Source organism: Diplotaxodon limnothrissa, linkage group LG6 (genome assembly GCF_057381915.1).
Source record: "Diplotaxodon limnothrissa isolate DT_005_m linkage group LG6, D_limnothrissa_male_GT1.1, whole genome shotgun sequence".
NCBI lineage: Eukaryota > Metazoa > Chordata > Actinopteri > Cichliformes > Cichlidae > Diplotaxodon > Diplotaxodon limnothrissa.
In genome coordinates this window covers 30,218,324-30,233,323 of record NC_140601.1, presented here as the reverse complement: position 1 = coordinate 30,233,323, position 15,000 = coordinate 30,218,324, and the positions used below count along the sequence as shown (strand labels likewise).

The 15,000-nt window shown below is 36.9% G+C and overlaps 1 protein-coding gene across 3 annotated transcripts in view; it reads left to right on the top strand.

The window, feature by feature from the left end:
* Positions 1-15,000, top strand: part of LOC146630833 (E3 ubiquitin-protein ligase SMURF2-like) — a 60,902-nt gene that overhangs the window by 17,903 nt on the left and 27,999 nt on the right. For all 3 annotated transcript variants that reach the window (XM_085354985.1, XM_085354984.1, XM_085354983.1), the window contains exons 2-4: positions 8,642-8,680; positions 10,478-10,586; positions 14,875-15,000. The exon at positions 14,875-15,000 is cut by the window's right edge and continues 8 nt beyond it. In XM_085354985.1, coding sequence (XP_085211111.1) covers positions 8,642-8,680; positions 10,478-10,586; positions 14,875-15,000 — 274 coding nt within the window. The remainder of the gene's footprint in view (positions 1-8,641; positions 8,681-10,477; positions 10,587-14,874) is intronic.

The window sequence follows — 15,000 nt, the reverse complement described above, 5'->3', positions numbered from 1 at the left end:
TTCACTCTAAATTCCTGCCTGCAAATTGTTGGCATCTCCTCAGGGAGCAGAGAGGAGGGGGAGTGTCAGCTGTAGTCTACTGGCCTCTCAACTGAGTGACACAATTGGCATCCTGCGCATTTACTGGGCTCAAGGAAGGCTCAGTGTAGGAGGCTGAGAAATCGAGTAATGGTTTTATAGAGGAAGTGTAGATTAGGTTTTGGAGACCCATAAATGCTTATTCATACCACATCATCATTATTTAATTTTTATGTATATTTATTTTTTGGAGAGTGTAAGATAAACTTGCATATAGACAACTTGTGCTGACGTCTTCCCCTCATGAGCTCTATTCCTTGTATTGCAGTGTATTGCAGTGAGCAAGTAAGCGAGGAAGGGAAGTGGAAATGTTTGGTTTAACTTTTAAACAATACTGTGAATGAGACTGCATAAGGGAGTTGTAAGAGTCATAATAGAGCCAAATCTGTGGGGGAAGTTGAAGGCCTTCCCTCTTATTATCATTATCACAAAGGCTACCACGATGCAACCGGGTATATTACAGAGGTAGGAAAAAATATCTATACAGCTCTTGGCACTAAATATTTTCATTAAAATATGCAGGTTCCTTAATTACTTTGTCTTAACAGAGTCACTCCTAGCAATGGCAGTCTTGTAGACTTTGGTCATTTTAGATGTAAGTTTGCTTAGATGTTAGAGACATTTAATCCCAGTGTTCATAAACTCTGCAAACTGGTAGTATGGCTTGGTGTACCTTGGTGTGGAATAATGTTGAACTTTTTTTTTGTAAATACAGTCCTTCATTGGCCAGACTTTTATTATGTTTCTGTTGTTGTTGTGTTTTTGTTTGTTTGTTTTTCCAAATTGAAAAAGGGGATGTTAACATGGTCTCAAGCAGCTTAGTTTAGCAGCTTGAAGCTTTATTCTCAACCCACATTGGCAGGCAGCAGGTGAAATGTGTTCAGAGGCGAGAGTAATAAAATTCTGGCTATGGGCCATAAACACATTTCATTACTTGGCAGACAAGACTTGGTAAAGTAGAAAAGTATTCATTTTTTCCCCTCTATATTGTTAATCTTCCAAATCTGATATGTTTTTGTGCAACTTTCTGTCCCTGAAGTCACTTACATTGTTGCTATAGATGCATACTTGAATGACTATGCAAGCCAGTGCATTATTGAAGTAGTTGTCTCTATAGAAATCCTATAGAAATGATTCACTTTTATCATCATTTAGAGCTGGGTGAGTGTCCTCCCTTATTCTGGCTGTGTTGTGTTTAATCCAGCCCCAACGGATTATATTCCACTTTGTGCTTTCTAGTGAGTCATTGCCTGTTGGGTCATTGAACCTTTTTTTTTTTTTTTTTTTTTTTTTTTCAGTTTGTTTATTTGTTTGTGAGAATGCCTTTTTTGGCAGAAAACTGGGAATCTGCTTAAAAATATTTAAAGTGCTTGCATAACAGAAGCCTTTTCTCACCCGGCCCTGCATGAGTTTTAGCGAGACCTGAGCTTTCACCGGGCTTCTTTTCAAAGTCAACAGTGTTGAACATTTTCTTTTGCGCCACACAGTTTACTATGCTAATATTTGGTAACTCTGAAGCTCGATGGGCTTAATGCTATCTAAATTAAATACCAGCACAGCAGTAAACTTGCACATTAGTTTAATCATCACAACTTAAGGCAAATATGCACTAAACTGAACTTGAAACAATGAACATGATACAGAAAAAGGCTCTTCAAAAGAGTGTTCCCTGCATGTTCAACAGCAGGGTCGTGCTGATGCAGCATTTGTTGGCTGTACTGTCCTTGGATTGCTGCTGGATAATTAATTGAGCAAATGGACCACAAAATGGCTGCATTTGGCTGTAGTGTTAGCTGTGCGCAATCACACAGTCATCTACTGGGGTTACTCGGACAGCGCAACCCAGCTCTGCTCTATCTGAGAATGCAGTAGGCTAGAGGCATGCTGGTAGTTGTGCAGTGAACTGGTGATTGCAAATCACAAACATTTGTGAACTCTAATGCAGCTCATGCCCTTTTTCTTGTCATCCCTTTTTATAAATATATATTTTTTTCCATTCATCTTTACGTTGTCAGGGTCTGCAGGCAGTTTGGTCAATGTATTAACATTTATTCATTGATTGACAGATCAAGCAATTACATTTAGTTTGTGGTGCAGTTGCCAGGCTTGTATCATGTCAAGGTTCTCTTTATTAATATTTTTGAGATTTTACTCTGGTCCTTTGCAACAGAAGTACTCGACCGGAATTAAACTGATTAACTTGCGATCTATTCTGACCGTTAGGCTCACGGGACACTCAAAGGATTTGGAGTCCGATCCCACATCCCACCCCTCACCCCTTTTCCGAACAAATGCAGGGCATTTAACAACTGTTGATGACTTCTTGTGCAGGGTCCCTTGAGAAAAAAAGTCAGAATCACCCGGCGCCCCCCGCATGTGTCTGTTTATGATCTTTCACCTTATGACCAGAACTAATACCAACCTTTAGCTTGACACTTTTATTCTGACAGGTGGAGATGTTACAAAAGTGCCGCCTGTCTAAATGCCTCCCTTTGTGATCAAAGACACTCATAATATTTTGTTACCTTTTCTTTTTTTTAATTCACAGTATAATTATAACCAAATGTGAATTCATGGAAATTGCATGGGTGGCAATGAAGAGCAATACATTTTTTTTTTTCAGTTGTAAGATGTAATTTGTACACATTATTATATTATAATTGAAAATATTTTAAAAATTTCCTCTGTTGTAGCAAATGAAAGTATCACCATATGAAATCATTTTATAATCTGAGAAGATGGAATCCTGACTTAACCTGAGATGATTGGACAAAAATTGCATTGTAAGGAAAAGTAATTAAAAGTATGGCTGGGCCATATCATACTGTTCACGGTAATACCGGTATGATGTTGGGCAACAATAAGAAAATGAAATACTGCAATAGAATACGGGTAAAACGTGCATGCGCAGTGCCTTTGTTTTTATACGCACATGGCGGAATAAGCATTACGGCTATCGTAGGCAGGAGCCTCGCGGAGTGATTCGTACTGTGCTTCAACATAATATTACCGTGTTGTGTGTGTGTGTGTATAACCTCTTAAGTTTTGTGGATATTATACGTGGTTATGCTGAGGATATGTCGGCCAATTTCCACTGGAAATGCCTTTTGGTTAAACTGCCAGCAACGAATTTGCATTTGCACTGTTAAATTTTTATATAACTTTAATGCACATAAAAAAAAAAAAAAACCAGCTGCTTGTTTAAGTGAAAATACATTGATGTTTTTTTTTTTTTGTTTTGGTTTGGTTTGTTTCGCACTAATAAAGTTGTGGAGTTGTAAAGTGTCTTGTCTAGTGTGAATTATATCGTCAGTTATATCGTTATCGCCAATTTTCAAATGTATATCGTGATGAATATTTTTGGTCACATCGCCCTGCTCTAATTAAAAGCCATTTAATTGTTAGTTGTTTATAGCCTGTGTCCTCGTTTTAACACATTCAAATGTAGGTTTGGAAGGTTTTCATGGGCTTTAAATGGTATACTTCCATTTCCCCTGGGGAAGTGGTACTGTTGACCTCTGAAATGTACAGACATATTGTCTGGATTAGTGAAAGGGCACTGTGTGTCTCCACATCCCTTATCTACCAGACAGTGGTAAAAACATTATCCTTCTATGTTAATTGCTTAGATGGGTAAGTTTGGTTTGGGGTAGCTGTTTCACTGGCTTATTTTAGCCTGTGTAATGTGGTGATCCACTTGCAAATTATCCCAAAACAGCAGCTGCTCCTTTAAATCATTTTGAATAAACAATGGAGTAGAGTTGACCCCATTTTGAACTTTTAACTGCTACCACAGCTTTGTTTAAGATGAGAGCAATATTGGGTGGTCAGAGGACTATGTTAGGAGGAAGCTATTTATTTATTTATCTTTTCCCCAAGAATCTGTATTATTAAAAGTATTTTTTCAAGCACAGCATGTGACTATGATTTTTAACAAAAATACTGTGGAATATTGGCTATCCATGTTTAAAGTTGATTATTCAAACACTGCAGTGAGAAGTGTGAAAATAGATGCAAATCTCTTGAGGTTTTTAACTGAACTGATTTTTGATGTAAGTTAATCATCAAAACTTCATGTTATTGCAAGACTAGGAAAAGAGAGCAATCAAAATAGCTATAGGGATTATTATTTATTGTTTTAGTATGTACTGTTAGTATTTCCAGTCTTAAGATTACCTACCAAGAATATCTACAACTGTAACCTGTATTTAAGGTTAAGTGAATTGTGAAAAATCTTGGTATAACATCAGCAGCTAAACAGAATTATTAAAACAGGAGATGTGCTGAAAATCATACATCTAAAATACCAGGAATTCTGAAATTCTTTCATTAAACAATAGAGAGAAAATGACAGTTTGTGGTTGTCATTTGTGACTGCGCAAGTATTCAGTCAGACTTATTATCTTTCCCCTTGCTTTTAAAATTAGGTTTTATGGTTGGGATGATGACCCATAGACAACACAAAGGACAGCCTCACCCCAGGGCTTCTTGGTGGTTTACTGTTTCCTAGTTGACCTAGCTTTCTGTGTTAGGATCTGAATGAGTCTGGTCTCCTGCCAGCCATGGCTTGCCTGCTCACGTGGCAGCTATTTAACACTGTCGGATCCCTAGAGGGCACAGTGTGAGATTTGACTCATTGGTGATTGTAGTTCACAGTGGAAGAGTGTGCATATGTGTAGATAAGGTTATAAAAATATTTCGGCATATTTTCTAAATCCTTATGGGAAGGCTGTAAATTGATATAGAAATCTGATCTGGGGTAGTAGTAATAAAAGCTGAATAAAAGCTCAAATAGGAGCTTCTTTGGTGTGTGTGTGTGTGTGTGTGTGTGTGTGTGTGTGTGTGTGTTTTTTTTTTTTTTTAATCTTTTCTTTTAGTTGTACAAAGTCCCGTTTATGTGAGACAGCGTTATTGAAAATTAATTTTTGTTATATTGTATTTAGTCCATATTAAGATTGTGCCAAATTCATGTTTTCTAAGAGCATTATGATGAATACAAAATGTACCTAAAGTCATGTTTGGTGCCAGTTAAGTCACAATTTTATTTTATGTATTCTGGTATTCTGGTACCAGTTATGTATTTTTTGGATCTCAGTTCTCCTTAAGAAGCTAATTGGAGGAGGATGCTTTCTCCCTGATTTGAAGGGTGAGAAGTTCATTAGCTCATCAATAATGAAGATCTTTTCTCTAAAAAGCACTTAGTACAAACTCACATGTCCATATGGGTTACAGTCCAGAACTATTTGTTTCATGAAATGTCACTTTTAATATTGTCTTGTTCCCTCCCATGATCTTACAGCACAAATTTAGAAAATCACCAGTAACATAGTTACCTGCAGTAATTATTTCTATCCCTCTTAGATCTTGTGTTTGTCTTATTTCACTGATTATTGATTTGTTGTGCAAGTTACACCCCCTTGAACATATTAAGCACTATCAGTAGCTTTATTCTGATGTGCCTGGCAGCACAGTTAGTGAGAGGCCATTGATAACAAGAAAGAGGATTTTCGCCCTGTCGTAATTATGGCTGAGACAGTGGAGCAGTGTGCAGATTAATCCCTTAATTTTCACTAACACAGTTTGGTAACTTAAGAGCCAAGTGCACCCAATTTAACCTGCTAGCTACTAATCTGTGCTGCCTCTTCAGCACTGGTGAGCGCACACTGCTGTCAGGTCTACACTCCAGATTTTGTTGAGGTTACCAGCCTGGCTCCTGACCTCTAAATGACAACCTGTCTCCAGTTTGCGTAATGATATATTTGAAATTCACTTATGAATTCACTTCAGAATATGTGTTATATAGAATATAACAACTATATATCTATAGATATCTATAGATAGAGATATAGATCTAGATATATAGATATATATCTATAGATGGATAGAGATATATAGATATAGAGATACAATTGATAAAGCCTACATAAGAGCAAATAAATGGGATAGAGGTGATGCCTATGACTTTACTTTTAAATATTTATTATTAAAAGCTTCAGTTGTTGTGAATAACCACAGCAAATTGTGCCCTATAATCAGGAACAAACTAAAGACTTTTTTTTTGTTTGTTTGTTTTTGTGGACAGAATGATCAAAGCTTTTACTCAGTTACTCATTTTGGATTGACTATGTTGATTATATTTAGCAGGCAAGAATTTCAAAGCAGAAGAGCAAATGAGCTTTCTGACCAAGTTTGTACTGCTAACACCTTGAAATACATCTGCATTATAGAGTTCTACAAATACCCTGAAGCATGGGTTTCATGCCTATCCTGATCATTCTGGAGGGTTTTTGTTTTTTGTTGTTGCAGTATTTAGTCTTTCAGTTGTAGCATCTATTCACATATGTCCTGCCAAGATTTCAGACCTCTTGTTTTTCACTTGTTGGCCAACATAACCGTGTCCATTTTGTCCCATGCGAGGTTATTTTGGCTGCTTCTGATTTGGCCTGCACCTGTTGGCTTTGGCTGTGTATTTTCCCCTGACAAGTGGATGGTTAGTGTTCATCCAGTCAACGCAGTTTGGTTTGTGTTGAGATTGTCTGTTCCTGTGCTGTGATTCTGATTTGATTGACTGTATCATTTTGGTCACTGTCAAAGTCTCCACATGCAATGGCTGTAATGCTAGGTTTGTTTCTCAAGTCGGCCTCATATCTTTATCGGAAGTAGTGCTCATTAGTGGCAGTTTCTCACACACACACGCAATCTGTTATATAATCCATGTACACAATAGATGCCCACTGTTTTGGCTTGTCTTAATGCGTTTGAAAACTTCTAGTTTGACAAATGCATAAGAAACTGTTTATTTGCTGTACTGAATCAAATAGTAAATGATGTATGCAGTAGGCAGTCTGAGTTGGTAGTATTGCTTTATAATTGCTTTATAATGCCTTTATCCATAGTGCCTAGGTATATAGTCTATTGCTGCATTTGTATAGTTATATATTTTTTTTCATAGTCTGTACTATATTTCTAATATGGAGTTTCCAGAATAGTTTTTGTATGTCTTAGTTATTGTTTATACTATAGCTTTTATATGTGTGTGTTTTTGTTTGGCATTTGTTGTGGAGGGCAAAGAGAATTTCTTTGCACGGGGAAACATGTTTCTTTATTGTGCATATGACAATACAACTTTGAAGCTTGAAACGTCTGATCAATGGCAGCTTTTAACCTACGCTGTGTATAGTATAGCTATCGTCCTGTTTTCTGCTGCAAGTAGGTGCCGGTTAAGCATTACACAACAGCTCCTCTACCGGAAACTTACCTTTTGGACTCATCAGAAATTAAAGTTCTCAGTTGAGGCTAAGAAAACAGAAAGGGGGCATGGCTTACAATCAATTCTGTTTTTTGGGTTTCTTCTTTTTATTTCGAGACAAGGAAAGCTTATATGCAGCAAAAGATGAGACTTGTGTTTGTAAGCAGATGTTATACCTTTACAGCTCATTGAGCTGCCTTGGGCTCAGCAGATTTGCACTACCTCCTGTTTAAGTTGTTCTAGATTAACTGTGGTGTTTGCTTTCTTGCTCAAAGACTAAAACTCAGTGAAGCTATTTGGAAAGAGAGAAGTTACCTGTACCTGTATTAGTAATGTATTGGCAGGGCTTGCCCAGGACCATGAATAGAAAGCAGTGAATATTAAAATACATGGATGGCTAAAAGCAGAGAGACTGAAATAGTGTGTGTTTCTTTAGTGCCTTTTTGTGATAGGGATCTTGGTCTGTCTGCTGGCAGTGAAGGGTGCTTATTAACTTCCTTTTGCATCTTTCACCTTTTCACTGTTGTTTTTTTCTAAACATTCATTGTGCAAGTTTTTTTTTCTTCTTTTTCCCCCCTCTTTTCCTTCTATGCTTGGCCTATTTTGTCTTACTCTGTAAGCATCATAAGATTGTCCAGCCAGTTCCAGACAGAGCTTAATTTCACTTATATTCTATAGCATGTAGTACAAAATATTTAGGAGTAGGAAAATTAAGAATTAAAAAAACATCTTAAAGGGTATAACCATAGCCAAGCATGGACATACTTTTAGTATCCCTCTTGTTTCTTTTGAAAGCTAGTGTATGCAGTTCGTGTTGCAAACCCCCATAGACTTGCTTGCTACAAGAAAAAGAGCTTGTCTGTTCAATATTTTACAGTGAGAAACTCTTAACAAGTGTCTCAGCCTGTGAGGGACTGTGAAAATGGACAAACCAAGATGTAGGCCAAAAGAGAGTAGTACCTATTCAGCCTTAGAAACTTAAAAAATAATTAATGAAAATCTACTAAAATTAGAGAGAGAAAGTTATTATTTAAGATGTCAAGCATTTATACATTATGTATATTGTGTTTTTTTATAATAGCTTTTTGACATATATGAAACATATTTGTGGCCATTATTTCTTTAAATATGGCTAAATATAAAAAAATAAGGAAAGAATTTTTTAAATGATACCGAATATTGTTGGAATGCTGTTTCAAAATTATTGTGGCAAATATATCTGAATCACTTTGTTTTTTGTTTTGTTTTTTTTGCGTTTGTTGGCAAAAAAAAAAAGTAAAAGAAAACAATATCTGTTTCTTTTTTTTTTCCCAGTTCTGTGTGCAAAGAACCTGGCAAAGAAAGACTTCTTTCGTAAGTAAAAACTATTTTTATTTATAAGATGCTATTCCTGTCCTGTTTCCTCTCTTGTACATTAGAATGCTTTGTCAGCAGTGGTGGCTTGCAGCATTTTGAAGTAAAACTGGGAAAACTGTAAAAGAAGTCCCTTAGGAGCCATCTGTCTATTAAACACAACAGGAGCCCTGGTACACACTAGGACCCAATGCTAACCCAAATTCTGGTAATAGGAATGTGGCTCACTGGCACATAAAAACCAAACTAAAAGACTTTAATTGGACAGGATGGATATCGCTATTTTAGTCAAACCCATGAAATACTGTAAATAATAATAGTACTAGATTTAGTGGTTACATTTACAGTTTAGTTTAAGAGCATGCAAGGACGAAGTTTATACTTAGCTTGTTTGTTTGTTTGTTTTAATTAAAACGTAAACTCATTGGTTAACTACCCTCAAAGGTTTACATACCTTAATTATTGAATTTAAATCCAAAATCATCAAGTAAACGACTACAAAAAAATTGTTTTAAAACCTTTTTGGTTTCCTGCTGTTATAGTTAAAAATTTGCAATGTAAAAGTAGGATTAAAACATACCTTACATTAGCTCTAACAGCTCAGCTTATGTTTATTAAAAAAAGGGGAAAAACAACTTAAAAATATATTTAAAAATAAATTGCCCAGTGCTTTGGCCAGGCCTGGCGTTGACTCAGACTCAGCCGGCCACTGGGCTTGCAGTACACTGCACTGCAGAAACGCTGCCAAAGTATACAGCCAAGAAATGCACTGTTTTTACTTCAGTTGGAAATTATGGTTTCTCTGAAAGCACTGAACTGCCAAAAGCAGCTTGTACTTCATTTTTGTCTTAAAAAAAAAAAAAAAATGCTCTTATGTATATACACAAATGCACAACCACAACAAAGGAAATTCCAAGACACCACTGAGTGACTAAACAGGTTTATCTTGTGTAAAGTGTCTGCGCTCAGAGTTTCATACCTCGGCAGTTTAAAAAAACATACACATGCATGCACAGACCTAGACAGGGACCCTAAGATAAATACACCATGAAGAATCTCTTATCAGATTTCCAAATGAGTGAGATACTGTGAACAGACTTGTCGTAAAGTTTTTCTGCATATTGCTTCATATGTTCCATGTGTTGTGTAAATGTTTCACAAAATACAGTAGCCCGTGAGAAGATTTTAATTGTACTTTCTTACTTTTTAAAAAATCCTTCATCTTAAACATAAGATAAAGAGCGTTAAAGTTAGTATTTTATCTTATCAAATACCTGTTTAATAGGTGTATTATCAGTTATAGCATGAAATAGGAAGCTAACCAAAACGTACAAAACAAGACGCTTGATTAGACTAATAACTTTCTTTATAGTGTCCATATATTTACCCACAAGCTTACACAGCAACACATGTATCCATCCTCCTGTCTCTGCTGGTTTCATGACCTTCACATGAACCTGAGTTTAGTTTTAGTCAGACACTGCAGGGATATTATCATCATATGGGGAAAAATGTAATGTTTATGGACTACAGCAGATTATTATTACAGTTAAAAAGCAGGGGGGGGAAATGCAGAGAAAATCAACATGTAATTTTAAGAGGAACTCTCACAAAGTAGTGGTGTAGCTGCCAACCTGACTGTCTGTAAATGAGGACAACCAGATAAACTTGTCACTGCAGTCTCAAAGGAGTGACAAAAATAAGGGTTAAAAACTGTGTCACCTCTAGTGCCTCCATGATTGGTGTACCCACAGGGTTTGTACAAAGGTTAAACAAAATGTTTGTCCACTTTTACAGGGTTGCCAGATCCCTTTGCCAAAGTGGTGGTGGATGGTTCAGGACAATGCCACTCTACAGATACTGTGAGAAATACGCTGGACCCAAAATGGAATCAACATTATGATCTGTAAGTCAACAGGAGAAGCCGTGTGCCAGATTGCTGCTTACTCTTTGTGGCTAATTAAGAAACAAATGCTGTAAAAGTGTGCGTTTACTATCAATCAAATTCAAAATGGTCAAAAGAAACATAGAAGGAAGGAATGTAGTGTACTGATTTTGCTCACTCACATGTCTTTGTGTGGAAGGAAGGTAGATTGATTTGTATCTTTCCCCTGTTAAAAAAACAAACCAACCTGATCAATTACATAAAAACAAAACCTGTAGCGTAACATTTCAGGCGTTCCATACCACAGGCCTCACAAAAGGTATTTTCATTACATTTTATGTGGAGGGAGCCAACTTGTATTGATATGGTGCTCTAAAGTAACAGGTTATGTCTACTTCCGGAGCATTTGTGGAAATAACTCCAGAAAGGTCTTCTGTGTGAATCTGAAGACTTTTTTTGGCAAGCTAGCTTTGTCTCAACTAAATGTGGATCGCACACATTTAAAGCTCTACTTTATTTTAATCTCTTTTAGGATTAGCCACATATCATCAGCCTTTGTAACACTATGCAACTTAAATCTTGAAACCTGCTCCTTCAACAAGGGCGGGCTCCTTTCGTTTTCTTTCTGTCCCCAATGTTTAAAAACACCTTCTGTTTGTTACGGTTTCAGATCAAGTATAAAATAATGTGTTCATCATCTTTTCTGTGGTCTCAGATATTGATTTCACTGGGGCTGTGCACTCTGAATGTTAATCTCTACCGAGGATTGTGTTGACAGGCCATTTCAAGAACTGATCACAGTAAACCCCACTTTTGATTATGCCTATGCACTGGTGAGAGATGAAGAGATGAAACTGTGGTAACTGAAGAAAATGAGAGGAAATAAGGGGCCTGAAGAATGAGTCATGAAGAAATAGATGCACACATGAAGTCCAAAAGAAAGACGGTGTCAAGTTACAGGGTGAAAATATGTATCACAATTGGTATGTTGGCTCACTGTCTAGCAATTGGTTTAGTTCATCCTCGTTTTTTGCCGTCACAGCTTCTTCGATTCTGACAGTTGTCTCTATGTTTGCTTCTTTTCAACAGCATCGAAGTGTGCGAGTTACTTTTTATGTAATGAATAACAGTAATTTATAATAATAGAAATATTAATCGTGCACACAGCCTTAAATTAATGCAAATGTTAAAGTAAATACACTTTCGGTGAACATGCATGTGTGAGGGTTTCTCATTTCTCTACAGATGGACAATTCGAATATTTTTGCTCTGTCAACAATGACCTCAGGTTCCCTCCGTTTACATAATTCTCCTCCCCTCTGTTTCCCCACCGTCTCAGAGAGGGTGTATTCCCCACCCGTGACCCCTGGCCTCTTCCTCTGGTTCAGGAAATGGCTAACATGCCACAGAAAGCAAATGGGAGTGTGGGCTTGGCAGATCGCCAGCTCACCACACCCCCAACCTCAGCCTCTAGCTTTAGGAGGTGGAGTCTTTTTCAGCATGACACTGGTCCTGACAGGGGCCTTGTTATTGTAAATACACTAAAATAATTATTTGCTTTTTTAGACTACAATTTACACACTATAATTCACCTTGGTGTCCTGCACAGAAGATATTTGAGGACACAAAAAAAAAAAAATCTAGTAAGTGTTGAAAGTTTATGAACTCTGCAGTATGCAGGTCTTGTTTTGGCAGGTTGTCTTTTCATGCTTGGCCTCTTATTTCCAGGCTTTTCAGTACAAGTCTTCACATTACTTTAGTTGGGAGTATTGGGTTTGCTTGCTGCTCCCTCTGCCTTTCCCCAAGAGACGTTAAATTCTGTACATGTTGTGTTGTACAGCCTTATGTAATTCAGCCGTCTTTATCACTGGGAACAAATCAAATCTTGTTCAATTAGGATGTGTAAAGTGTTGAACACATAGATGGCATTAGCGTTGATTCCTTCTGGCATTTGTTGACATCCAGATCAATAATATATTGGTAGTAGTTGTCAACCCAACTCTCCTCAATATAGATCGCTTGACACAGGCATTACCTCTACATCAAATTTACCTGCCTATAGTTTAATAAAAAAGTGCTAATTTTGCTGCTGCTGTGGCTAATATCCTTGTATTTTTCTTTCCATAAATGTGTATGTGGATGAGAGAGACACACACAGAGTATTGTCCCAAATTTAGGCCAGTAACCTTTTTTATTTTTTCATAAAAACATGACGAAGGCGCCTCAGACCACTAGATTAACTTCATGTGTTATGCGCGTGCTAGCATCTGTGTGACTTATTGAGAATGATGTCAGATACACAGTGCTCAGTGCGTAAATAAACCAAAGAATTCGAGCAAAAATAAAGGTTTCTGGGAGGGTTTCCTAACACAGTGATAAACTGCATATTTAACAGTGTTTCTCCTTAAATACTTTTCTTTTTTGTAGAATTACCCTTTAAACTTGGGTTTTGACAATAAAGTTTGTATCTCATTTTTATCTGTAGTGATCAGTACATTGAGCCAAAGTGCTTTTCGTACAGATGAGAACAGAAAAAAAAAAAACTGTTCAAAACACAACATTTTCACACTGTGTGTTAAAGTTCAGCTGAAGATCGTCTGTGATTGGACGATCACAATGCCGAGTCAGTCATCTCCAACAAGTTAAGAATTTTATTGATTTTATAAATTGTTAATAAAAATTTGTGACAAAAACAAGGGCTGAATCCTTATTGATCCTCTATGCTCTTTACATTTTAAGTTTCTGTATTTTTTCCATGTTATCATCATCGTTTGTTTTGAATTCATGAAAGAGATGAAGAGTTACGGGAAAGAAGTTAGCATAGCAACATAAAGACAATTTTCTTTTGAGCAATAAGAAATAATTGATGAAGATAGATTTTGGAAAAAATTCAAGGATTTTCAGTGAGAACTTTAGGGGCCTGCACTTGTTTTCACATCCCATCTGTCCCAGGAATCATCTATTGAAAACAGGAAGCCTTGGTTAATTCACACTTTATAGATGTGTCATATCAGCATTTCAAGTCATAAACCGTCCTGCAAAGTTTACTCAACTTTCATCAGACAGACTACCATCAGACAGTGCCTCACTGTTGCTAAATTCGAGATTGTTTGAAGTGTTATGTCAGTATGTTTTTGTGAGTCAGGAAATGACTTTTTCAACTTATCTTGCGACACTCTTTCATAGTCTTGTCAGCAATTTAGCTTTTTTTTTCTCTCTTCTAAATCTGTTGCCTTGAGGTGGTGCTTTGCACAGCATACCTCCGCATCAAGAGACCTGTTTAATGTAAACCACACTGTGTAGAAAGAAAACATAAAAAAAGTATGGTTTCTTTTTACCCCAGCACACAAAAAGCAGGAACTAAAGAACCGAAAATTTAATGATCCTAATCATTTTGTGTCAATATCAACACCCTGGCAAATATGCTGTATAATTAACTCTTCTTTATGTTAAAAAACTGGAGCTTAATTGATGCTTTGTGGCAAAGAAAATGGTCTATTCGTTCAAAAAATTTGCCATCAAATGGTGTTAAAGTATTAGAGTGAGATTTTAACAAACATGCGCAGTAAACCACACGTTAATATTTACTGGGAAGCAAACGGTGTGCCAATGTGCTACTGGATTCTGGTCATAAGAATATCTTATCATTTTACCAACATCCTTGTTTTGGCTTTTATACCAAACCTATATGTTTTGATGTGTTGAGCAGGAAAATCCCCTCCATGCCACTGCGATGCAGCATAATAGCAAAACAGCTGCTAGACTGTAATTACGTGTGTGTTAGTGAATGTGAGATTGTGCATTTGAATATTGTGTTTACTGTAAGAGCTGTCTAAGCCTCAGACAGCGGTGAAGCACATCGCGGGGACTTCCTCTGTTCCTTAAACCACGACTAGACTGGCCTCAGCGGTGCTGATTCTACACACGCACACGCACACACACAGGGACAGAAGTTACTTTTAAATGTGATGCACTAATCAGCCTCATTACAAAGTGTACATCTAAAACTCTGTGACAGGTTCAGAGAGAAGTACATGTAAAATGGAAGGTTATGGTTTTGTGTTTCTTCTTTTTGGCTTAGTTTTTAGTAACTGTAATAATTTTTAGGAAATCTCTGGAGTGCAGGGTTATTTTAACTTGTGAGTTCATTCAATTTCATATCACTCTTCTTAAGGGTTGAGCCTCTAAGCACACGTCTTGGAACTTTTTTTTCCAAGTACAGTGTCAAGACTTAAAAGCTTTGTTATTACTCATCGTTTCTATTTTATTGACCTGTCTTTTTTTCACTTTCTTTCTCTCACCCCATCAGATACATTGGAAAGTCCGACTCCATAACCATCAGTGTATGGAACCACAAGAAGATCCACAAAAAGCAGGGCGCGGGTTTCCTGGGCTGTGTACGCCTCCTGTCCAATGCCATTAACAGACTCAAAGA